The sequence below is a fragment of the Poecilia reticulata genome, linkage group LG15 (genome assembly GCF_000633615.1).
Source record: "Poecilia reticulata strain Guanapo linkage group LG15, Guppy_female_1.0+MT, whole genome shotgun sequence".
NCBI classification, from domain to species: Eukaryota; Metazoa; Chordata; class Actinopteri; order Cyprinodontiformes; family Poeciliidae; genus Poecilia; species Poecilia reticulata.
In genome coordinates, this window is record NC_024345.1 from 18,138,466 (window position 1) to 18,164,736 (window position 26,271).

At 36.6% G+C, this 26,271-nt stretch overlaps 2 protein-coding genes across 3 annotated transcripts in view; both read left to right on the top strand.

Annotated features, from left to right (window-relative positions):
- Positions 1-1,271: 1,271 nt before the first annotated feature.
- On the top strand, positions 1,272-8,538 carry fam83b (family with sequence similarity 83 member B). The gene is made up of 5 exons (XM_008429798.2): positions 1,272-1,426; positions 2,872-3,345; positions 4,643-4,807; positions 5,359-5,483; positions 5,773-8,538. The coding sequence occupies exons 1-5, from the start codon at positions 1,367-1,369 to the stop codon at positions 7,700-7,702; spliced, it is 2,754 nt and encodes a 917-aa protein (XP_008428020.1). The 5' UTR covers positions 1,272-1,366; the 3' UTR covers positions 7,703-8,538.
- A 5,286-nt stretch (positions 8,539-13,824) lies between these two features.
- Positions 13,825-26,271, top strand: part of hcrtr2 (hypocretin (orexin) receptor 2) — a 21,556-nt gene continuing 9,109 nt past the window's right edge. The window contains exons 1-2 of one of the 2 annotated variants that reach the window (XM_008429799.2): positions 13,825-14,194; positions 25,267-25,445. In XM_008429799.2, the coding sequence (XP_008428021.1) occupies positions 13,978-14,194; positions 25,267-25,445 (396 nt within the window). In that variant the 5' untranslated portion in view covers positions 13,825-13,977. The remainder of the gene's footprint in view (positions 14,195-25,266; positions 25,446-26,271) is intronic. The other variant, XM_017308853.1, reaches the window with a different exon arrangement.

The window sequence follows — 26,271 nt, forward strand, 5'->3', positions numbered from 1 at the left end:
TACACAAAACAAATTCAGACTCAATTTAACTATTGTGAGAAAGACAACCATGTTACATTCATTTGAAGCATGCAGAATGCAAATTTATTTTACAAGGTGACATCTGTTTTTTGTTTTTTTCTTCAGCATATAAAACACTAAGTTTCTTTGCTGCAGAAAAGTCCAATACAAATAATCTGCCATGCCTTGCCTTTTGAGTAGCAGAATAAATAAACTCCGTTAATAAAGTTCTGACAGATCTTTTGTTGTTGAGTTTAGTTAATGTTCCATTTATCCTTTGTTTGCTAGAAGGATTTGCTTTCCTTTATTCATGATCTTTGATTGAATCTAAAGGAAACAATATAGACTTAATGTCAAATAATATGCTTATGTCTGATCAATATGAGCTGCACTTTTGAGCAATTTTGTAGGAAGTAGGGGTTCCACGGATGATAAAATTTGATTAGATTTATTGTCAGACATTATTTAATCATTATTTAATGTACTTTGTGTTAAACTAAAGTACTCTGACACGATATACTGTGCCTTGTAAATGAAAATTTACTTCTTGAAAATGTTAAAGTTTAGATATGGTGTAACCTTCAGACTTTATGGTATTTTTATTTTACAGGTAAAAACAGGTAAAAATCTGTAAAAGAAATATAACTAAAATGTTAGTTATATTTAGAAAAAAACAAACGGAGCATTTATTGTTTTTACAATGATGCATATTTTTTCTGTGGAAAATTGCTCACATACAGTATCGTTCTGCTCTGTGCCCCCCATAAAGTCACATCAAATGAAAGGGCCTCAACTTCCCATGAAAAATGCTCCATATAAAGAAACTCTCTGTCCAAGTATTGACACAGTTGGGGCACAAAATGCTGAACAAGAATTCACAAATTGACATTTTTATCTCTCATCTGCACACTCCAGTGAACAAGAACTAATAAACAAAAAGGAAAAGGATAGTGTACTCATCCAGGAATCAGTTGCAACTGAGATAAATAGTTGATAAAATTGATACAATTAACTAAAATCTACCTTAACTAGTTACTAGGTCATGGATGATGGATTTAATCTCCAGGAGTCCCAGAACACTGTGACAAGAACTAACGCTGAAGCAATTCACTAAAACCTCCTCATGTCGTCATTATCTTGATTTTCCTTAAAGTGAACTTTGTTCTTGTAGACAAGAGGGGGAGTGGCTTAATGTCTCAAACAGGTTGTTGTCTGCAGAGGAGCCAGTTTCAAACCGGACTATTTGCATGTTGAAACAAGAATCCACACCCTCCCACTTCAGACTGCTGATCAAGTTCAGATGCCTCCTGTCTTTGTCTCTCCCAGCTGGCTCTCACAAGCCGCCCCAACACTGAACACAAGCTAAATGGAAGTAGGATATTTTACGAGCAGTCTTGGGGATTTCCACAAAGGTCACTATCAAAATGTAAGTCATTGTTGAACGTAGCACTAATATGATTACTTTTTTGTGCTTTGGGGCTCTTTAAGAACAAAAAGTTTTTTTTTTTTAAGTATAGCAACTTATTTTACTGGAATGTGAGAGTTTTGAATAAAATGCGTGACTAAAGAGTCTTTCTCTGGGTTGTGCTTTAATGTGTGGATAAAATTTATTAATGCTGCTGCAACAGTTTTTTTTGACATTTTAAAATAATTGCTTACATGCTCCTTTCACATCTACAGCTTTGTTTTTCAAAGTGCAAATTTTATTAGTCAAACAACAATCTTCATTAAGAAAAGTTAAAAAATGTCTGCTAAGAAGTCAGAAAATGTAAATGGCCTCTAATCCGTCTGATTATTACCTGTCAGACTCTGTTAAATCTGCTGATCAGCTTGGTCTATTTTGGCAACTAATTCAGCCTAACCTGAATATTTTCAAAAAACAGATTCATGTATAGAGAGATAAGGCTGAACATAAAAACTCATCATTACATTTGTGGGAATGAAAAACAGACTATTTGAAAAACTGATAGAAAATAATTTGGATTTATTTCTGTTTATTTTATACAGTTTTTCACTATTAAATATATGAGTTCTGTATAATAATAAAAAATCCCCAGAGGTGTGAACTTCAACTGGGAAAGCTAAATCATTCAAATCAAGATGGCTGTCATATGTCCAAAACAAAGTGTTTGATGCAATAATAATATACTTAGTTGTACTTTTCATTGTTTGTATCTCAGTAGTTATTTCATACACAGACTGCTGTGTATGAATCCTCTGCAATTAGACACCCTGCTTTAGAGTAAACATAGATAAAATGCACAAATACATAATTAGCCATGTGCGAATCTAATGGCAATTAGCTTGTAATGGGGCATAGCAGTTATATTCCACTGATCCTTCTTCTTGCCACAAAAATGTGGTTAAGTTGGGGTCAAAGATATTCCTTGATTGATGATCGCACTTCAGCCATAAGTATCCCACTTCCGTGTAAAGTTGGAGTACTTCCAATTATTCCTCACCGCACTTTGCTTTTCTAGTTAAAGCCAGGATTATTTATGTGTTGAGAGTTGCAACCGTAGTTGACATACCACAGAAGTACCATGTGATTTGGCTGTATTTAGGAATGACAGGCTCTTTTTTTGACAATTTGCTCAGAGATCTATTGCTTTTCTCTCTATTTTTAAGATATAAGTAGTAAACATCAATGTTCCATTGTTATACTTTAAGTTATCTGTATTTAAAACTCTTGTTTTTTTTTGCTAAATCAAATAATCAACTTGAATAGACTGCAATTAAAACACTGGTACAACAAGGGAAATTTAAGATATTGACACCAAAAACCCTTTTTCCGTAAATGCAGCAGAATTTTTTGTTTTGTTTCGATGTTTGCTCACTGACAGGACCTTGTGTCTCTATTGCCTCCAACAGGTCGTAAACAAACAGTCCGGGGAGATGGACTCAACAGAGTTTTCCCTGCTGTCATCACTGAGAGGCGAGGTTAAACATGAGGATTTTGTCCAGCCTCATTACAAGGAGTCATATCGCCTGGCGATCGATCGTCTTATTAAAGACGGCAGAGACAGTTATTTTGAGTTCCTAAAAGAAGAACGTATCGCGAGCTTCCTCTCAGAAGATGAGATTGTCTTCCTCACCTCTAATATCGAACAGCTGCCATCCCAAAACCAGACAGAAGAAATCGTCGACCCAACAGACAACCAGTCGTCATCTGGGACGTACTGGCCCACTCACTCAGACGTGGAAACGCCAAATCTGGATTTGGGTTGGCCACATGTCCAGCATGAAAAACATCCGACTAATATCAATCTGCTCTACCATCCACCTAGACTCAACAACCCGACCATAAAGGAGGTGATCCGGAAGCACATTCAGGATGCAAGAACGGTAATTAAAACAGCCTGCAACTGTACACTTACAGAGGCAGCAAAGCTAAACAAAAATCAGGCAATAGGCCCTTTCAACTCTAAAGCAGTTATTTTACAGTATGGACTCTCTACGGTTTGCATCCACCATCCACATTAAACAGAGTATTTTGTAAGAAAAAATGCTTTTCAATAGAAAACCACCTATCCAGGATTTTTTTACACACAATTCTGCATTTAAGCCCCAAAGTAGCTATATCAGAATAAACTGCAGTAGTTTGACATATTGTCCACCGACTTAATGTTAGCCCAAAAGCATAAATAATGTCAATCAACATCAATCTCATATTTTCTCTATTTAAACCCTAATATTTCTGTCTCTTTAACTGTCCAACGTATGTTGCAAGCACTCCCTCCCTCTATGCAGCCAGATTGCTGATGACGACTGCGGCTCTTCAATTCAGAGTAAAGGAGTGTCTTCTGGGCTGGATTAGGAAATATCTGGTTCTACAGCTTAGTTTCTTAAGGAAACACAAAGAACCATTTTCCAGAAATGCCACAAAGTCACAAGGCCAAACCTTTCTCAAATTCTCAGTTACCGTCATCAGACTTAGTCAGAAGACATGAGAAACAAATTATGTTTCAGACAACTGTGTAAGATTTGGATATTCTAAAACAAAAAAAGGTTTGTTCTCAATGAGTCAAATAGCTTTCAAGACTCAACTTTTTGTGACTATTTCTCATGCAGTCTAAATCAAATGTTTGACAGACATATCAAAATATTTAAATACATTTAGTTATTTCTTTATTAATACTTAACATCTCTTAGGGGTTGTAGTTAAAATGACAATTGCTTTTAGTTTTTTAAATGGAACAAATCAAATTGTATGTGTTCTTTTGTCAAATTGTGTGTATTGAATGCAAATAAAAAGAAAATACGTTAGTTTAATCAATAATTTCACCATAATCACAGGAATAAATTGTATATACCATTTTTACCACTATTTTCACTTGTAAGATATAATTTTTACAAGTTTTATAACAAGAACTTGTACAAAATTAATTTCTGAAGTCTCTCCTAACTGAAATAATCAATGTTTTTTTTATTGATAAATATTCTGTGATATGCTTCTTTCACTTTTTTTTTTACTATAAAACTTTGTTTGCAATACATATTGCATGTCCTCATTTGATCTTTGATGTTAGAACATGTGTACATTTGTTTTAATAGGTCCTGTTTTAATTTCTTTGCACATGCACACATGTAATTGCAATTGAATGACAAAATGCTCAATATTCATTCTGCTTTCTCTTTGAAGGTCATTGCTATTGTGATGGACAAGTTCACAGATGTTGATATTTTCAAAGAAATCGTGGATGCTTCTATGCGAGGCGTGCCAGTCTACGTGTTGTTAGACGATGACAATTTTAAAAGCTTCCTCAAGATGGCAGATGATTACGATATCAAACTACAGCAGCTGAGAGTGAGTTCATAAAATATGTAAAATGTAAAAAAAATGGCCAGTAAGCAGAACATATTTATTGCTATGTCATATAATTACATCTGTTCAAATTAAATGTAGTTTGTTCAGTGTCAGTGTTCACAAATTACATCTAAGTTGTCATGTTACTTAGATGTGACCAAACTGAACTGAAAGAGAGAGACACCTGCTGCCTGATAGTTGACTTTGTACATTGTATAGAACCTCACCACTTACGTTTTGCGCCTGCAAAAGCTGAAAAACTGTTGTGTGAAACAGGTCTTGTCTTTTGTGATGCAAGAAGAGGAAAAATGATTTGATGATACATGTTTTTTTTGGGGTGGAGTCATAATTATTAGCAAGGTATTCACAAGTGTCAAACACACCCTTAAAATTTCCCTTTGAGAGCACATTACGTGCCAATAAAAAAGAAACTCAGTGACTCATCAAACTGAAGGCAGCACATTCTGCTGAATGCCTTACATGAACTTTTGTTTGTTGTTAGCTGTTGTGATTTTAAAGCTGACATGATCCTTTCACTTCTCTGGCAACAGAACATGAGAGTGCGCACAGTGAAAGGTCCGGATTACCTCTGTCAATCAGGAGCCAAATTTCATGGAGCAATGGAGCAGAAGTTTCTTTTAATCGATTGCCACACGGCAATTTATGGCTCGTACAGGTAAATAATGTCAGCTATAGCAGCATAGTACTGCTTTCAATGTCAGAGTTTAAACATTGCAGAATTATTTGTCACTGACATTTTGTGAGGAAAAGTTTATATCTTGTACTTCTAAGAAAAATACTATTTTTTGTAGTTTTAGTAATTGTTTATTTTATGCAAAGCTTTTAAAAAGCTGTAAAAACCAACCCAGCACCAAAAGCCAGCGATTAATTGCATTTAATGAACAGCTGGTTTATTATTATTTTTTTGTCTCTAAGTTAAGATTTGTTTGGTTTTGTTTATACAGCTTCTCTTGGTCTTTCGAGAAGATCCATCTAAGCATGGTTCAGGTCATCACAGGCCGGCTTGTAAAGTCCTACGATGAGGAGTTTCGGACACTTTACGCCCGGTCGATGGTACGATCCGAGCTCGGTACCCCACTGGAAGGGACAAACAACAGCAGCTTTTTTGGGCAGCATATGTTGTCAAGACATCATTCTGCTCCAAAGATTGGACGAAATGACCATATGAGGCATACCGTGGATGTAGCAAATTGGAAAACCTGCGAAATTAATTCCGGGACAAGAGACAGACTCATTAAAGAGGACGGTAAATTCCTTAGTCCCTTAATTAAGACACCACAGTTGGAACTTGAAACCCTAGATGAGATGAATTTGTGTAAAAGGCACAGTTACTCCTGGGAAACACAAGATGGATGCATCCCACAGAACATGAGGCCTAGAGGAAGCAACTGGAACATCCATAGAGACTCTAGCATTCTACCACACAATTACGCAATGGATAATTATTTGCAAGTACAACAAATACGCAGAGGTCAACACATGCGTCAGTCTTATAATGGCCTTGATAAACAAGTCCTTTCCATGCAACAAAACTTGCCAACATTGGAGAAAACTTCAAAGTCGTTCATGCGCACATGGAGGATTGAATCTTATCTTAAAAATCCTGATGCTCCCTCTCCAGACACATATGACTATCTAGACCAGTTTGAAACCGTGGATAAAGCTAACTCCTTCATGCAGGGACACATGCGTAACTCAATTGCTCTCAGGTGCCCCATACCAGAACGCCTAGAGCCAAGCAGATTAATAAACACCCCTTCATGCCATACTGGCTACTCAGCAGCACCCAATGCACCGCTGCACTACAATTCAATGCACTGGGATGCTGCAGCAGCTGAGAACAGAATGAACACCAATGAAATCCTGTTGAAGCGAAAGAGCTTGCAAATTTTAGACAACTTTGACAGCTACAGCTCAGGTAAAAACTCTCACCACTCTACATATTCCAGTTTAAGCAGAAGTAAACATGGGCAGATAATTACAAACCCGGACATGTTGACAGACAGTTGGCAGAAGAGGCACAGTGTGGCTGATCCGAGGTCGAGCACGGAGCACCCATATGAGACCTCGAGTCACATGTATGGACATTTTGTCAGGACAGAAGTAAACAGGAGCACCGCGGATATGCCTGTTCAGAATGGTGGTTACAAAACAAGCATGAATGAAGATCAGCGATCTCTCTCCCACTATGATGTTAAGAAAATTGCAGACAAAAAGGGCCCAAATATTCGTATTTGGCACAAACCCCCAACCAGGACTGTCTCTGCAGCAGCCCTTCATCTCAATAACAAAGAATTGCCGAACAAATCTAACAGTATGAATTCTCAGCCCATGCCAAAGAATAGCTCTAAGAAAATGCAATCTTTGCTGAACATACCAGAGAGGAAAGAGGATTTCAGAACCATGGAGACAACAAGTCTCAATTCTTGTGAAAGCAGTGACACCTTAACAGCCGACGATGACGCAAGGTCGATTCAAAGTGGAGAAAAACGTCAGCAAAGTTCAACCAGTTCTGTCAAGTCATCACCCAAAAGCCATCTAGTGTCAGAAAAGCCACAATTCAAAACAGAAGAACATCAAGATCACCAAGTAAACCCTCCCGCTAAGACTACCATACAGAAGAAACCCTCGTTTCTTGGAAGAAACACTAAGCCATCGGCTGAGAGTCGTGTGTACAGCAGGTTTGAACCTTTCTGCTCCCTTGAAAAGAAAAGCTCTCTGTTGCCTGGCTCCAAACGTGCACAGTCCAAAAGTCTTCCTAGAGGTGAAGCAGCATTAGAAGGCAGCCACAATCAGGCAACACGAGGACACCAGGAGAACAAGCTGGAGAAATTCTTTCACAGAGTGGGAAGTTTGTTAAATAAGAATAAGTAGTGAGGGCTGCTTTTGTGGTACACTCAAGCTACGCTACGTAGGTTGCCTATTGTTGATGCCCATTAGACTGGCAAAGTTTGCCTATGTAGCTCAAGTATTTTGATTTTATTTTTTTACCTTTTGTATTGCACTGAAAAATGATAATAAAACAGGGTACACTGATGTGCATTACAGATTTCAGTGTTTTAGAAATACCACCTCAGTCTTTGTTCTGCCATGAATTAAAATGCTGTCAAAAATATTTGCATTAGCAGATGGTCGTTTTGTCAGGTCACATATCCTTTCTTTTGCTGGAACTGCAGGTGTGAAGGGTGAACATACCTCACTGATTTCTGTATAGACTTTGTATTTTTCAGTGTTGACAGCTGCTCCAGGCACAGACATAAAAATATAATAGGCATGCAAAGTCATCAGACATCCGGACAAGCATTTCTTACTAATCTATGTTTTACAAATGCTTCACAATGCAGTGAAGTTGGGCACACTACTGTGAAAAAGAAAGCACATTGTGTACTTTTCTTACTTAAATTCTTAATCTTCCATTAATTTTATGAAAAAATCAACAGGGACTTCAGTAATGGGATTGCTTTGTTTACAGAATGGTGCACCTTAATGTGAAAACTTTTTATATACACGGACACGAGAAGCCAAGAAAGAGTGACTCTTAGCTTCACTTGTGAGGTGTTGATAACTTGGTCGACAGTTTTTATTTCTTAGGGGATAAAATGAATGTGCTCAGAGATAATGCACTTTTAAATGAATGTATTGTAGAGGGGTGGATGAGGGTTTGCGTGTCAGTGTTACTGTATAGTAAACGCACTGCAGCCTGGAAAAGATTTCTTTTATTTTCTATTGTGTTTATTTATTATCACAGGAAACGTTTTTCTAATAAATTTTGACTGTCAGTTTAAATGTTTTTTCTTTGGTGGCCAGTGATTTGTAACTTGTGGCCTCATTAAAACATTAATAGAGGAGCATTTGCATTGTAGTTAACAGATATTTTGTAAATGTGCTAATATGCTCATGCAATATTAGCTGTGAAACTTTTTTATATTGGTGAAATGGCTCATTGTCCAGGGAAGAATTTGCCTTTAGATAACATTTTCTCTTGTGATGCCATGTCATTTGCACATGGAATGTGTTTTTCATACCCTATTTGCTTGCTGAGTTAATGAACAGTAGAATAAGCTAAACTTGGAGCCTTTAATTGTACACCAATGGAAATGTTATCATGCCTAGATCCAACTTTAAAACTAAAACCTTCATAAACTAAATAACCACTGTGTCAGGCAGTGGTTTTCTTTTAATAGAAAGTAAAGAAAAGATATATATATATATATATATAAGTTTTAAAATCCCTGTAGAACATTCTTGAATTGCATCAACAATTTACTGAATATTAAACCCAAAATCATTCATACCACTTTTTGGTTTGAAACCATTTTCTTTCTACTAAGAAATATATTTCTTGTAAGACACGAGACACAGCAAATGTGTCTCTAAAATTAAACTTTGTCCTACACAAAACATACCTTAAATGAGAATATGCAATCATCTGCATGTTTTCAGCATGCAGATGATTTGATGAGGCATTAAAGATTCCTATTACTTGAAGAAACTAACTCTAAACATGTGGCCAGAACCACATTAAAGTGGTTTACATCAATTTATGTTCAGATTTCAGAATAACTCAATAACATTCTAAACCTGATCCTATTTTTGACAAAACTTAAAAATTGAAGTTTTATTATGATTGCTAGTAATTTGCTTGCATTCAGCACAACAGAGGCAATTACTTCATCTGCAGCCTTCATGGGAATACTCTATTCGGTTTAATAAAAACAGCTCATTTGCTTTTTAAATAAAACATGATTTCAAAGCAATGGAACATATTTATACCCAATTAAATGTTTTACATTTTGTCACAATGCAATATTTTATAACCTGTTCTATTGGGATTTTGAGTGACAGACCTAAACAAATAATTCACATATTTTTAAAGGAATAGGGAAGTAGTATTTTTTATAAAACATTTCTAAAAATACAACAATCTGTTGCGCACACTTGGAAGCAGTCCTACTGTGGCAATATTTTTTTCCTAAAATTGTTAACCAGTAGATCCTCAACCTGGAATTGGATGATACACCTTCTTTCTTGGCGTTTTTTTTTTTTTTTTGTATCACAAAACAATGTAGTGGGGTCACTACAAAACACAATTCATACAATAAGTGTCATAATGTGTGAGTTTGAGAATGGACCAAAATACAGACCGGGGCTGGGAGCATGTATCATGTTAATTATTTAATTTTAAAAAATGACAAAACTTACAAATAAAACCACAGGGGAGACAGGGAGTCACAGCAGAGTGAAAACCATAAATCAAATGGAAAAAAAAAAACAGCAGGGGACAAGGAGAAGAAAGAGAGAAAATAACAGAGTAAAGACTGGTAAAAGGTGCTCAAAGTGGGTCCTGGAGGGCCGGCATCCTGCATGTTTCAGTTCTCTCCCTCATTTAATGCACCTGGATCAAATGATGGCTCGTTAGAGGAACCTTGACCAGCTGAAAAGGTTGTTACTACCACCAGGGAGACGTGCAGGATGCAGGAGCTAGAGGACCGACTTTGGACACCCCCGGTGCTGTGACAATGCTGGAACAAAAGGTCTGGGCTGATGAGCTAACAGGCTGCAGGTGTGAAGGGAGAGTAAATGGCACAAGGGTTAGGGTTAGAGTACACAAGAGACAAGGAAATTAATCTACTACAGAAAAACTAGAGCTAAGAAACACAATTAAATTAGATTAACAAGGAATAACTAGGGACAAGAAATAAACATAATATACTAGAATTACCAAGAAAGAACTGAAACAAAGTAAATCACAAACACTTCTGATCTGATAAAAAAAAGAAGGAACACAGAAATGAACAAAACTGAATTAAACAAACCGAGATCCTAACAGTAATAGTTTGCTTTGGCACACATCGTTTCACATGGCTGAACAACACGTGTTGTCCTAACAACACGTCCTTAAATATATTAATTGAGGATAGTGAATCATAGGAAAATTACATGAGATCCCGTTGTCATCAGAAACAAAGGAATGTTTTCTTAGCAATCAGACTCCTAAGAAATAAATAAAGTCAGCTTGTGGTGATGTCATGAGGCAGTGAGAAATTTATAGAGATAAGCCTCGATCAGCTCTGGTGCAGCACTGTGATGAAAAATCCCTCCCTTGGGACACAAGCTTCTGTCATTCAGCTCTCTTCCCCCTGAGTCTAACTTCTTAGTTCCAGTTCCTGAAAAAAAAAAAAAGAGAAACTGAAAACAAAATCAGACTGGACGTTGGATCTCAGAGTTGCTTGTCTATAACTCCAGAATTTGGAAAATAAGCAAAACAACATTCTCAGTTTTCCCAATTTCCAGTTTACAAATTCAGATGTGTCATGTTAGTGGCACATCCAATGTTTGAGCTGGTGCTACTCGTGTTTTTTTCAAAGCCGCACATTTAATTGCTCAGCTACTGAAAGGAAAGCAAGCAGAAAACATAAAAGTTTTATTCCAGCTGCTCTGTTGCACAGCAGATATAAGCAGGAACAAATAACATGAGCATGTATAAAATGGATGAATTTGTCAGAAATATATTTTCTAAATCACTTTCAACCGAATGGTGCAAATGATTATTCCTGACATACTGACATGCTACATTACATGATGATGAAATCCACTCAAGGCTTATTTTGTTTGATTGCTTTTTGGTTTATATATACAGTCCTTATCCTTATTCTGAAGTTTAAGTGGGAAGGAGAGAACAGCAGGACAATGCAGTGCTATAATCTATACAATTGCTTGATTCAATCTTACAATAAACAGTAATCATAAGCATCTTCCCGTAGTCCAAAAATGTCTTCAAAGCCATTTAGAAACTACTGGATGTGTCCAAACTTTTCACTGATGTTTCACGCATGTTTTGTATTGTCTTAAAGCAAAAAAAATAAAATAAAAGATAAATAATTTGTCACAATCATTCCACTTTATTCACTTTATGTACTTCTTTATGATGGGCTCTAACATAAATCCCAACAAAATTTATTAAGGTTGTTGCCCGAAAGAAGTAAATAAAAATCAGGAATTGTCAATGTTTTAAAGGCATGCCAAAGCCACTATGGTGATGTTATGACAACGTCAATAGAAACACTGAAACAAAGTCTCCACAGAAAATCACTAGGTGTGGGTCTTGATGGTCTGACATTTCAATAAGTGACATTAGAGGTTCAGGGATCAAAACATATTTAGTGTGATATAATAAGAGTAACAGCGTAAGTCGCTAAACTGCATGGCAATGGAGTAGCTTGTTTGTTTGCAACAACAACAAGCGACAACTTGACTTTGATGTGGAGCAAAAAGAGAGCTTGAACTGACCCTTCTTTTTTTCATACAACACACAGTCTGACTCTGTACATATCTGTGGGGGGAAAAAAACTGGAATGAACAAAAATCTCTGGTTTCCAGGGAAGTCCTCAACAGTCTTGTCGGCTTTAATTAGATACATATTGAAAACATTAACTTTGCTGGCTCCCTTCATTAATGCTCATGCCTCTAGCAAAGAAAACACATGGCAAATGCATTGACCTAATCCAATTTTTCCAATTTAAAAAACACTTTGCTTCACAAGAGTGGACCTCAGGCTTCCACCTCTTATTCCAATGTAGAAGTATTTTTTTCCAAGAACATGGACAATTGTAAATCCTAGAGTTTACCTACATTTATTTTCTCTACAAAGCTTTTTCACGCCTCACTAGCTTCTTCTTCATTTTTAGTTTGTTCCTCTGTGTATGTGATGCTTCATTTAAGGATCAACCACTGTTTGTGATGCACAGCACAGCCAGACTGCTTCCCCACAGGGGTTCACACCAAGACACAAGCACACTGTTAAGCCAAAAATATTTAACCTTCTCCCTTTTGATTGTTTCAGACAGTGACATTTTGAGCTGATGACCATGACAGAGTGCAAAAAAACAAGGGCAAACCTAGCAGTGTGTTCAAACAAATATGGTACAGAAATAATTTCAGTTTCTTGTATAAACGTATCAATAAATCCTGTGGCAGAATATGTGTTGTCCTCAATACTTGCAGTCTTTACATCATGTTCAACAGATATTACAAAAAATTGTAAATGTATTTAAAATCAGCCGTAAACATGCCCAAAAGGATTTTGTTTTGCTGAAGTCATTAGTCAAAGGTTTCCCATTGCTGAGGCAGTTTCCTAGTTTTTGTCTAATTTTTTTCTACAAAAAAATTGCAGATTTAATTAAAAATGACTTTTTCTTTAGTCTTGGGGAAAAGGAATGAGGCGAGTTAAAATTTTTGAGGCCTTTTATGCTGCTGATCATCTAATTAAACACAAAAGCCTTCAATGTCACAAACTGTGACATGTCAGTCAGATAATGATGTAGTTGCATCCATCAGGTTACAGATAACCCTGCATAAGGCAGGGTTGCATTTGTGCAGATAATCAACAAAGTCATCAAATTTAACTTTTAAGGGTGAAACTGTTTCCAAAATGCAAACCATAGAGCAGCAAGACTTTGTTGAAAACAAACCAGGAGCCATAACTATAAGCACGGCATCGTGTGCCTGAGGCAGGAATCCCCGATTTCTCACTGCAACATGGGTGGTCTTGAAACGTAGTGAAGCTTCGTATTTGCAACTTCATAAATGCTTCCTAACTTGTTAGAAAAACGTAAGTCCCTTTTCCTTTTTAACTGAAAAGATTTAGGAAAAAAAGAGAAAAAGTTAAATTTTCAGGCAAAAGCTTTGTTTTAAGCTCATGTCACATGACTCCAGCCATTGTCTTTCTTGGATGACTTGATTTGCAGTGGTGCATTCAATGACAAAATGTAGATGCTTTTTTCAGTTCCTTTCGTTTTATGTTTTAAACGATACGATAAAAAAAATAGGTATCTTAATTCTTATGTCTCAACATTTCTTTTTTTCTTACATTTTAATTCGTAGCGGACTAATGACCTCAGTAAATATTCCGCCTATTTTCCATTATCCCTTAAAGTTCTCCATAACCTGCTACCACACTGGAGTGTGGCCCTGTCTCGTAGATGGAGACAGGGGGCTTTACACCATCATCATTCTGACGAGGTGGTTGGAGTACGCTATCATCGCTCCACGGTTCCGCGTCCTGGTTACCAATCGGCACAACCACCTCCGATCAGCGCAGACGCACGGTCCCTTCGCCGCATTTCAGAGCTTATATATTAACCCGAAGCATGTCAAGAATCACGGAGAATGCAGACTGTGACGACTGTAACTATCCCGCCCACGGGGGAAATGACACGGGATCGCGCGTGCATTCCACCATGGATGAGGACGACGAACTTCTGAGATACATTTGGACCGATTACTTACACCCAAAGGAGTACGAGTGGGTTCTAATAGTGGCTTACATAGTTGTGTTCTTTGTCTCACTGATCGGAAACTCGCTTGGTAAGTGGAATGTCATGCTGCGCTCCTCACTCCATTCATGCGTAACGAATGTTGCAGAAAGCCTTAAAACACACTTCCAAATAGCACTTCGAACAAATTGAATGAACTTATAAGTGAAAGGCAAGTAAGATTTTAATCCATGCTGATGAAATCCGTAAGAGTGTTAGTTTGTGATTAGAATGTCAGACGCGCATCTGGTGATGCAGCGGCATGCAGAGCCCCAGAGCGCAGAGCAGCAGAGTGCAGCTCAAAGCGATATGTTCAGGCGCATTTCAATTTTAAAGGCAGCCGTGTACACTTGACATAAGTCTTTTTCCACTCTTGCATATAGATGGGCTCTCATTCTGGTTTGATCATTGGATGAATTGGAAATTGACATTTAGCCATCATTTTTAACCTGCATCCTCTTTTGCTTTATTCACATCTCCTCCTTTGATTGCCCAGTTCCATGAGAATCTTGGAAAAGTTAAGTGCCACGGGGAGTAATGACAGTAGAAAAGGCACTTTTATCATGCAGCTGGCTGTTCAATGTTTTGGTTGATATACATAATTGAGGCTAAACATGAGCAGATTGGGGGACCTGACTTATCAGGTGCATGTGCCTTCATGCATAAAAAGCTTGGAAGAAAAGAAAATATTTGCTTTTAAAGCCATGAATTAATAATGTTTGAAATATATTTTCATTTTGTTGTTGTTGTCTCTGTACATGTATATGTTTTTTTTCTTTCCCCCGTCCCTCACTCGGATTTGACTGTGAAGGCTCTTTTTCATGCCATTTTATTTTATTTAGGGAAACTGTTGCAATTCAAGCTCCTGTGTGCCTGTCTTCCTATACCTTTTCTTGTCAATGAGTTTTATATGATCTCTTTTTTTTTGCAGTTTTTTTTAAATTTGCAGGGTTAAAGAGCCAGCAGCACATGATTGGCACACGACTTACAGTACTTAAATTAAATATAATTTTTAATGTCATTCATTTAATGGCTGTTAATACCAAATTGTAATTAAACATTAGTATGGTGGAAAGGAAAACAAACGTTATTTCACAGTGAGTACTATAATTCTTTCACCAGCTTCTATGCACCAGAACATTTTCCATGCAATTTCAGGGATAAGACTGTGCAGCACACCTCGTTCCTTCTAGAAATGCATGATGTCCAGCAGGTCTAGAATATTATAACACAATATGTGGGAGTGATTAATTTGTGAGTAGTTTGATATTCTCATTTTGCAGGGCCAGTCACATTTATAACTGTCCTTCTGAAAGTAAAAGGTTCATATCTGTGTGAAGTGTAATCAATCAACAGGACCTTCACAATTTGATCTGATGATTAAAGTACACTAATAATACAGCAGATTTTCATTTCAACATAATAAAATAATTTGAATATTTAGTGGATGATTGAACTGCAACTTTTCGGACTACTCACTCAATTATTTAGACATCCAGCGGAGATACCATTATGAATGTCACAGTGACGTTAAATACAAAGCGGTGTTTTATAATGAACTTGTCAAACCTAACACCATGTTTCAGCAGATTTCATCAGTGTGGCCTGTAGAGCTAGAGCTAACAGGGTGACATTATGATTGTATATGGTTGCTAAAAAGCCAAGTTAAATAAAAATATGTGAAAGATAAACACCCCCAACTAAGATGTAGGCAATAGTGGTTACATTTACTTGAGTAACATTTTGGGAAATAAAGGTAATCATTGGAGTTGTCTTACATTTCAATTTTACTTGAGTAATATTATGAACTATTGCTATAGTCACTTTAAAAGATTTAGTAGTATTGATAATATGGTATTTTTATTTTTGTCAGTATTATATAATTTAGTTTTAGTGTGACAAACATATTTCGCTGTGCCATACGTACCTTGATCATTTCTGCAGCAGGGGCGTCACATCTCTGAGACGCTGCACACTCTACAGTTACGACACAGCTAAAAAATAAATGCAAAACTGATAAAAATGTGAAGTAATGACCTGATAATAACTTTTCTCATCTTGCATAATGCAAACACAACTTGTCTGCTGTCATCCTTCAACAGTAGTCTGTTTTTAATCCACAAGAATTTTCTATAGCACCTGCAGGGAACAATCAGTGCTTACCACACCACTAAATGCAAAATCACAATGAGGTCTCTTGGAATGACCTGGGCTCCCAGCTGGAGTAGGAGATTTTTGCATGTAAATTTCAACTGTGCTTGTTGCTAAGTGATAAAAGAACTCTATGAATTTACCTGGTTGCAGTTTAAATGCAAATTGCAACTATTAGCCTGTCAAAATAAAGCCATATTATTTACGATGAGTGGAAAAAAGAAACCAGTGGTGCATATGATTTATGATACAAATTTGGACATGCCAGGGTGTCTTCCCAGATAGCAAAATATGTTAATTCAATATCATCATGTGGTCAAAAGGGTTGATTTTTGGTTAAGGTCAACGATTGATGGTGGATCAACCATTAAACCATCATCTAGTTCTAGCCAATTAACCAATGTTGAAAATATGCCATTGAATCAATGTTTTGTGGTCAAATTCTAATGGCTGAAATGTTAATGTCTAATCAATGTTGAATCAACGTCTTTTCTGGTAGTCAGCAGGATGTTTAAGATGTTTATTTTTTCCACCACACACCTGAATCAGAAAATTAATTATCTCCTCAGCATGCCATTAAGATCTGCAGAGGTCTGGTAATCTCCCACACTTAAGTCATGTGTGTGAAGGAAGGAAAACCCCAAAAAATATGCAGTGTACTGGGTTCTGAGAACCAGGAGTGAAAACCACCACTCTGTATAGCACTGAGAACAAATAGATCAAACAGATCAAACTGGATGTTCAATAGGCTGTGTTACAGAGGCGCTCCATTTCTCGTAAAGATAGAAATAATGGAGAAATGTTCTTGCACATGCCACAGCAGATTTCTTTAAGTGTTCTTGAAGTCACTCTCCTGGATTGTTGTTTTATGGACTAAGAGGAATGATTATTCTATTAAAGTAATTGTTGATCTGCCGAGCTTGTGCCTTTAACTTTAATTCGTTTCTCAACGTGTGTTGCTTTTAATTGTCTTTAAAATTAAGAGTGATTAACGAAGCTCCTTTATATTATGATTAGTGACAGTAATCATTTGCAACAGCCAGGGAGTCAGAGATTTTTACAGTTTTCAGAAAAATGCAAGAAATAATAATCAAAATGTTATTTTGTGCTACCATCTTTTACAATTAATGTCTTTCTTTTTTTTCTGCTCAAGAAATGCCACATCTAAGAAGAAAGATGACACAACCCCTACGGAGTACATCGATTTGAGTCACTCAAAAATCCCCTCGATCAATATCTCCTTTCAATCAGTAGTTACAGTTTCCAAGACTGAATTAGCATATTAACATTCTGCTTGGTATAAAACAATGCTGAATTATTTTAACCCTAAATGTGAGACAGGGTTAAACCTAGTAGTAACAAGATGTGTCTAGTATTGACTGATGAGCTAAATTTCAGTAAACTGAACTACATAGGTTTTCACTGTCAGCTTCTGCAGAGTGAAGAGGAATCCTTTAAACTATTAGGGTAGAGACCATGCTGGGTTTTTAAAAGGATCTAAAAATATGGACATATATAATTGAGTTCCTGTGGTCTTTTTTCTCTCAAGCTTATTAGCATGCAATATGTCCCTATTTACCATCTTTTCAATATTTCCCCCCACCCCCGGCCCCCCACCCTCCCAATGGTCATTTGCTTGAAAATCAAGCCTGACTTGAGAAGATGTGTATTTTTCTTAGCCAGGCAGGTTTCAGACTTTGACAACCAAAAGAAAATTTTCTGCAAAATTCAATCAAATTCACACTTTTTCATATTTTACTATTTCCATAGTAAAATATGGAGAGAGAGAGAGAGAGAGTGAGTGAGAAACCTTTAGAACATATCTTAAACCACAGCTGCTGGCAGTGAAAAGCAATAAAAATGATCCTATACACTAGGATGAGTCCATTACTCAGGATTAACCTTAGTTCAGTCCGCTTGTGTTTCTGCTGGTGAAATTTGTCTGTCTTGTTCAGAGGGGATTTGTTCTTGATCTGCAAATTTGTTCTTGGATTACAAATCAAACGGCATTTTAAAAAAAAGAGAACAAGCAGAACTAGAAGTTAATTTGTAATCAAGATGATGTCTCATGTATGGCAATGCGCAGTGGCTGTTCGGAACGGAACCTGATTCTACATTAACTGGTTGTGGCCTGATTGTTTTTGAATTTGATCTGCTCATGTTTCACTCTTGTTATTGGCGAATAATTTGAAAACATAGCTGCCTTCAAAAGCTTTATGATAGCTTTATTCATGTCAATAACCAAACGTAGAAATATGCTGTCATGTTTTAAGATAATTTGCTGACCCACATGCAGAATTAATCTATGGACACGGAGTCAAATAAGAAGTTTATTTACAATATTTAAACAGGAAAGTGCTTGAGAAAAGAGTGTCAGTTCGTAGTTTTACTGCATCTGGAAAAAGAAAAGGGTAGTTAAATTTGACGAAAAGTAACATGGCAGAATGGCTAAACAAATTCAATTTGGTTTATTTATATGACACCAATTCACAACAAATATTATCTCGAGGCACTTTCAGTTCAATCCCACATACATTTCAATCAATCCTAGTTGTCAAACAGTACACAGGTCAGTTGACCATCCAAATTAGTTTAAAAGTTGCTTATCTCAGGAAACCCAGCAGATTGCATTGAGTCATGGACTTGCAGCATTCACTCATCTTGGACTAGCATGAAAAATAAAAGTGAATTCTTACACCAGGTTGAGTACATCAGTAAAACTATAAGCTGTTTGGATGTAAAGACTGCAAATCTTTGGAGCTCCAAAACAACACTAATTCCTGTTTGCAGTTTATCTAACTGAGAGAGCAGTGAAAACATAAAATCTCAGAACTAAACCTGAAATAGTAGAAATGAGAGGAGCAGAAACAAGAGAAAAATCAGAATGAGTCCCCAGGATTCAAAGAATCATGTGGAGCTTTTGAATGAGCTCTCCTTCCACAAAGTTCAACAAATTGCAAGTTAGACCTGAACACAGCAGTCCGTGGTGTGATGGGAGCTGCTCTCCACATGTCCTTTTGCTCTGCTCAGTGCAAAACCGGCTGCTGTTGGAGAGAGTACACAATGCAAATTGATGGATTTCACAACAAAGTGCAGTATTATGTGTGAAAGTCCTTACACGAGCTGAAGAACAGCGAGAGAAGAGACAGAAATCAAAGAAATCAGGATTATGACATAGCACAATAAAAAAAAAAAGTGAATGAAAAAGAAATTGGAATTTTTATATCATGTCATTTGACTAAAGAGCATTTTTTGATTTAGGAGAAAAACATGAAGTGAAAAAAAAATCATGTCAAATACCATAGAATGGAGAAGAGATATGATTTGACGAGTTCTGCTGTTTTTCTGACGCATGAGGTGGTTTATTTGTGTAAGTTTGGGTTGCAGTTTTATATAATGGTTACTATCTACTTGTTTAATTTATAAACTTGTAATGTAGTCTGGTATTCACATATGCAATTAACTTTATTGTGGCAGAATGTGTGTCTGAAGTAATTAAATGAATTAATTCATTCATTCTTAAATTATACAAAATAGTTAACACAATGAAAATGTCTGCTTGCAAAAAAAGTGGATGGAAAGAAAGACAAAAATGGCTTACAAGCTGAGCTAAATATGGCCATAACAAGGAGATCAAAATATAATTGGCAAATATTCTACAAATGCCCCACCAGCTGTATGTGAGAGCTTCAGGAGGGAGGTCTGCATGAGGTAAAGAGAGCATCATCAAGCATGCTGCAGCTGTAAGTTATTTTGTAACTACAGAAACTCAGTAGGTAACTGTGAGCGTTAGGATTGTTTGAGATTAAATAAATTCAGAGTCAACAGTTTAATCTCTCAAATGTTTTTTTTCTTTTTTTTGCTTCACGGGTTATAAAAAATGTGACAGAATGCTTTTTCTGAAAATGAAATCCACACAATAGCCTTTGTCATTTAGCCTCATGCCAAGTAATCATTTTCTGAAGCCTTAAAAATATCACAAATAACATTATTGCATGAAATTAGGCACGACATGAAGACAAGCCGAGAAGCTTGAAGCTGCAGCATCTTTTGCTGCAGCTTCAAGCTAAAAACATGGTGTTTCCTGAAAATGTGTTTTATGAAACATGTACTGATAGTACATGACAATTTAAAACCCTAGGAATAACTAATTTTGCTTTGATTGTGTAATCTATAAAAAAGTAAAGTCTTTCTTTGCACAACATTTGAAATGTTCATTGGCAGTTGAATTTCTATATGATGAATCGCATCATTTGATTTAAATCAATCAGGTGTTTTCTTTACCCTCTCTGACTTTGTAAATCACTTTAAAATTAGGTTGCAGCTTTAGAAGTTTACAAGAATGCGCAGCTTCTATATGAATTCAGATTTATTTGGGACATTTTTCTTTTGTTGAAGAGCCTCAATGGATTCTTAAAAATCATTTTATCCTTTTGTGGCTTCAGAGCTTGAACGACCTCTTTTGTAGCCCAGACTTTTGATTTCTTTTCAGACAAGATCTGGGACAGTTCCTGACTTTATTGATCTGGTAATGATTTACAACATTGATCCCAACAGCTTCATTCATGACAGAGGAAGTGAGAGGCACACAAGTTGCCGTAACTCTTACAAATTCAATATCTACAAAACAACGACATACACTTCAGTGGCACATGATATACTCCTAAAAATGTATAACTGATGTAGAAAATATACTGTTAATATCAAATATTAAATACAAAAAAACACAATAACTAAAGGTGTACCATCAATTAAGAAGATGAAAATAACACAACTCTGCTGTTAATAACTTAAAACAGTTGTCTTTTAGTGACAGAGTAGATGGATATAAATAAATACAATCGAACATTACAATTAATCCATTATATGTTGCTCCATTGCTTTTGGGTTAACAGCACAGCACAACTTAGATTTAAGAAATCTAAGTTTTAAGAAATCTAAGTTGTTGCAGGATGTTGTTTGATACACTTCCGTATCTCATCTTTTTTTAGCAAAGCTTGGACTGTATATTTGTGTCTAGACTGATAAAGGTTTCCAGTATTGAAAACATTTAGTAACTAGCTGATCACTTCACAATTTATCAACAAGGTTTATACCAGTGCCTTGCAGGTATTATCATCTCTTGAACTTTCCCACATTTTGCTACATTAAAGCTTGTGGTTACACAGTACTCTGAGATTTTATGTGATAGAACAACATTAAATACTGTATAATTGTTATATGAAATGAAAGTTAGTCATGGTTTCATCTTTTTTTTTTAAATAAATGACTAAAAAGTGTTATCTACATCTGCATAAAACAAGAGTACTTTGTAGAACTAAATTTTACAGCCAGTCTCAACAAGCTTTGAACATCTAGAAACAGAAATGATGTGCTCATTCGTCTTCGTTAAACTGTGATGATTCACTGTTCTGCCATGCCTGTACTTCTTTCATGTTTTCAAGTCATTGTATTTTTCATGGCAAGTCTCTCACTCCTAATCAGTGAGATTCAACCCGCCTGTGCCGTGTCTATTTGTCTCTTTCGGTTTCACCCGTGTCCTGCACTGTTTTAACCTTCTCCAATCTCTGCTCCCCTGACAGATTATCGACCACATTTGCCAGTAGAAATTCAGTGTACTTTCCCTGATCTTGTGATTCTTGGTTTGACATGATTCATACCCTCCTTCTTTTCCTTGCCCACTGTGAATAATTACATGCATATCTGCTATCTGAACCCCAACCTGTCTTTTGCCTACAGATTCCGGTCTGAACCCTCCACTAAGTGCCCTGACCTCCATTTAATTTTGTGTTAAATGCTGTCTATTTATTTAGCACATTATTGGATTTTGTATTGTGTCTGTACATTTTAGTTAAGGGGGTTAGGTAGAAATGCCAATATAAAAGTATCAGCAGGAACAACAAAATTGGACTGCTCAGTTTGCATTTGAATGTTATCACAAAGTTGTTAGCTGGACCCCTACCTGGAAGTATTCACAATATGTAAATATTACCAAGTCTGACCAATGATTTAAAACCTTAAGGAAAACTACAGTATGTTTGTTTGAACATGGCATTGTGACCAATCTGGAAACGGTTATCAGGAAGTTTGTATTTGTATTTTTGCGAAACTGCTTTTTCGGCACGCTTGAGATTTACTCTGTGGTTTTGTTCTTTGTAATCAGTGTGCTGATTATACCAACATACATAGATAAATGATAAAGCAGATACATTTGCTTTCTGTTGTATTTTATGATTAGAAACCTCATTATTTTGAAATTGATGCATAGCAAAAAAAAAATACTTAACAATCCAATTACAGCTACACAAAAAGTAAATATTGATCTATATTGTCGAGTAAATATTGATCTATGCTGTCAAGCACGCAACAAATATGTGTTTGTATGCTTTTCCTATGCCTGTGTGAATTGAAGAAGTGCAAGTGGAAATAACTGGACTGAAAATATTGTTTTGAATACATTTTCAGCAATATCTTGGTGGTCCTTGTCTGCTAGTTCTTTGGCAAACAGGCACACAGAACGTAGGTCCCTATGCTCAGATCCCTCCCACCCACCCCGAGGGAAGGAACGTCAGGGTGAAGGAGCGATGCTCACTTGCTCACTTGATATTAATTAATTACACAACTTTACCCTAAAATTAGTTATGCACTTACTTGAAAGAGTTCACTTGATGCACAGATGTGTCAAAAAAGTATCTACATTCTTTTAAGTAGAAGTATGGCTCCCTGTGTAAAATTAGACAAGGACACATTATACACACTGTGTTTTACTCTGTGTGGGAAACACTATCCACACTCCACACTGTGTTTTAGTCTGAAATGTAAAACACACAATCTAAAAGTAAAAACATATTTTTATTTCACTGATACAAAACATCTCTCTTAATAACCATGCAAAACCAAAAAAGGTTCTAAAAGATAAGACAGTTTTGCTCTTCTGTTCACAACTATTGCTCTAAAAATATGTTTTCATGTTTTGTTTTTTGCTTGTTTTTTTTTTTTTTCCAATTATTGAACACCAGCTTGTTTTTTTTCTTTCTTTTTTAGCCTTGGTGTCAACAGGATTGAAGAGTTTTCTTAAAAACGGACGAGAGGCATTCCTCGTTTTTTGTCGTCATTTGCAATGTTTCCCATTTTAGTGTCTTAATCTATGTCGCTGTTAATGTTTCTTTCTGAATGACAAATTCATCTCCAAGTAGAGACATTCCTTTGCCGATATTGGTTGTTTTGGTTTTAGGTTTAAACTTATTTAAATAGGGCTGCACAGTGGCGCAGTTGGTAGAGCTGTTGCCTTGCAGCAAGAAGATTCTGGGTTTGATTCCCGGCCTGGGGTCTTTCTGCATGGAGTTTGCATGTTCTCCCTGTGTATGCGTGGGTTTTCTCCGGGTACTCCTGTTTCCTCCCACAGTCCAAAAACATGACTGTCAGGTTAATTGGCCTCTCCAAATTGCCCCTAGGTGTGTGTGTGTGTGTGTGTAGGCGTGCGTGTGTGTGTGTGTGTGTGTGTGCATGGTTGTTTGTCCTGTGTGTCTCTGTGTTGCCCTGCGACAGACTGGCGACCTGTCCAGGGTGACCCCGCCTCTCGCCCGAAACGTTAGCTGGAGATAGGCAACAGCAACCCTCCCGACCCCATTAAGGGACAAGGGTGCAAGAAAATGGATGGATGGATGGATGGATGGATGGATGGATGGATGGATGGATGGATGGATGGATGGATGGATGGACTTATTTAAATAATTTAGAGATAGGTTACAAAAAGGCGCTTAGTTCCTCTGCATGGTGAGTAGTTTTATTGCAAAAGAGCATAAACGCCTCATGTTCACATATTGCTGCTGCTAGTGGTAGATTAGAGCAGCATGCAGTCTGCAGTTGAATACTGTGAAGTGATGCAAAATGTTTTACAGAATGTTATCAAATACATGAAGCACTGTTTCTACCCCACTAAACAGACATTCAGGACTATATTTTGAAAATGTTTAGTTATATGTTTGAAGATAGCAATATTAGTTCCAGAGAAATAAGCAACATAGCAGACTATCAATCCAATAGAGGAAATGAACTCTGAACACTCAATACGCCGACCCTTATTAGCTGTTTTAATTAGCTTCAAAGTATGTTAATTAAAGTTCAGAGTGCTGCACGTTTGCTTAAGACTCAAATTGTTGAGGTTGTAGCTTCAAAGTATGTTAATTAATGTTTATAGCGGTGCATGTTTGCTGTCATGAGGACACCAACATGTCAGTGTTTTGGGGTGGTTAATGCTCAAATTGTGGAGGTTGTGTCTCAGTTCATCTATGCTGTGGAGAAAATAATGATGCTCATGAAGTTGTTGCAGGCAGGAAGCCTTGGGTGTTTTTGTAAATATCAGCAGAACTTTGGCTACTACTATTACAGTAGGACTTAATACATTTTACAAGCCAGTAATAAGTTCAAGAATTAGACCAACTTTGTTTCTGTTATCTGCTGGAGGCAGAGGACCCATGTCGAATCCATCTGTTTGGTGTGAGGACATACACATCATTAAAAAGTCATCCTTGCTAACTTATGAAGTCTAGTTTACAGCTACAGTTAACGTTCAACACTCATCGATCGGTATGAATCCCAGCATTGACGCTTTCTTTTTGATAGTTCCTCCTGCTTTGGGTTTCTTCACTGCTCTCACCACAGCTCATCTGTGTCTTCCCATTAAAACACAGATTCTCCACAGACATGTTTTATCTCCTGTACGTTACATGAAAGTACATTGTATGGTGCAGCAAAACAAAAACAGAGGAAACATCAATGTTTGCCATTTCTAGTGTCTAAAAAAAAAAAAAGACTGGCAAGTGGCAATCTTTACTCCAATAGTTATAGATTTAAGATAAATAAAAAATGCCTTCTAGACTTGTTTGTGGTGTGTCATACATTCCTCTGATAAATAGAGTATTTAGTCTGTTTTCAGATCTTAAGTCATCTTTGATGGTTCATTTCTTTCAGTTTGTTTTGCAGTGTGGAAAAATCGTCACATGCGCACAGTGACCAACTACTTCATAGTAAACCTCTCCCTGGCTGATGTGCTGGTCACCATCATTTGTCTGCCTGCGAGTCTTGTGGTTGACATCACAGAGACTTGGTTTTTTGGTGAAACTCTTTGCAAAATTGTCCCCTATCTCCAGGTAAGAAATTTTTTAGGTGATTGTTCTTTAAACTGAATTAAAATCCAACAATCCCTTTAAACTATACTTAAGAATGTCAATGTGACGTTTTACATACCCAGCCAGGCAATTTTACTTAGCTGGAAATTAGCTCAAATGTTCATAGTATTTCTTAGTGGATTTGGAGTATTTTAAAGGTCTTCATTGTTATTGAAGTTATCCTTTTGTCCTCTGGCTGCTTTGGGAGACCTAAGAGGGCTTAATTTGGTAATAAAATTTATGTGACATTTTCATGTTTCTCATGCTGTGCTGCCTCTTTGGCTGCATTAGCCTGATCATGCCTATCAAGTCTTTTTAAAATGCAAAACACCTGAAGCAACCAAAAGTAAAATAAATTGTTTTCTGTTTTCTGCTTTGAACATTGAAAACAAGTGAAGCCCTAGTAAAAGGCTAAATATTGCTTAATGTTTTCAGAATGCAATTTTCCTACTTTTTAACATCAGTTGAATTCAATGAAAACAGTCGTTCTGGAGGCTGAACAGGGGGGCTTGGAAATCAAAAACATTTGCTGTGAACAGTTCAAAGAGCTGCTGAAATGTATTTATTATTATTTTTTACCGCAGTAAAAACTGTACATGTGCGTCACAGTTACAGCCAATGGTATTTGACCTGCTTGCTGGTATAAAAATATACTTCAGTTACCTTTAAGTTAGTTTGTTCATGTTTAGTAAGATTGTTTGTTTATATTATTGTTATTGACAATTGCTTTATTCAAACATTACATTACACAGTATATGGCAGTTTTCAGTAATACATGCAAATGTGTATGTATGTATGTATATATATA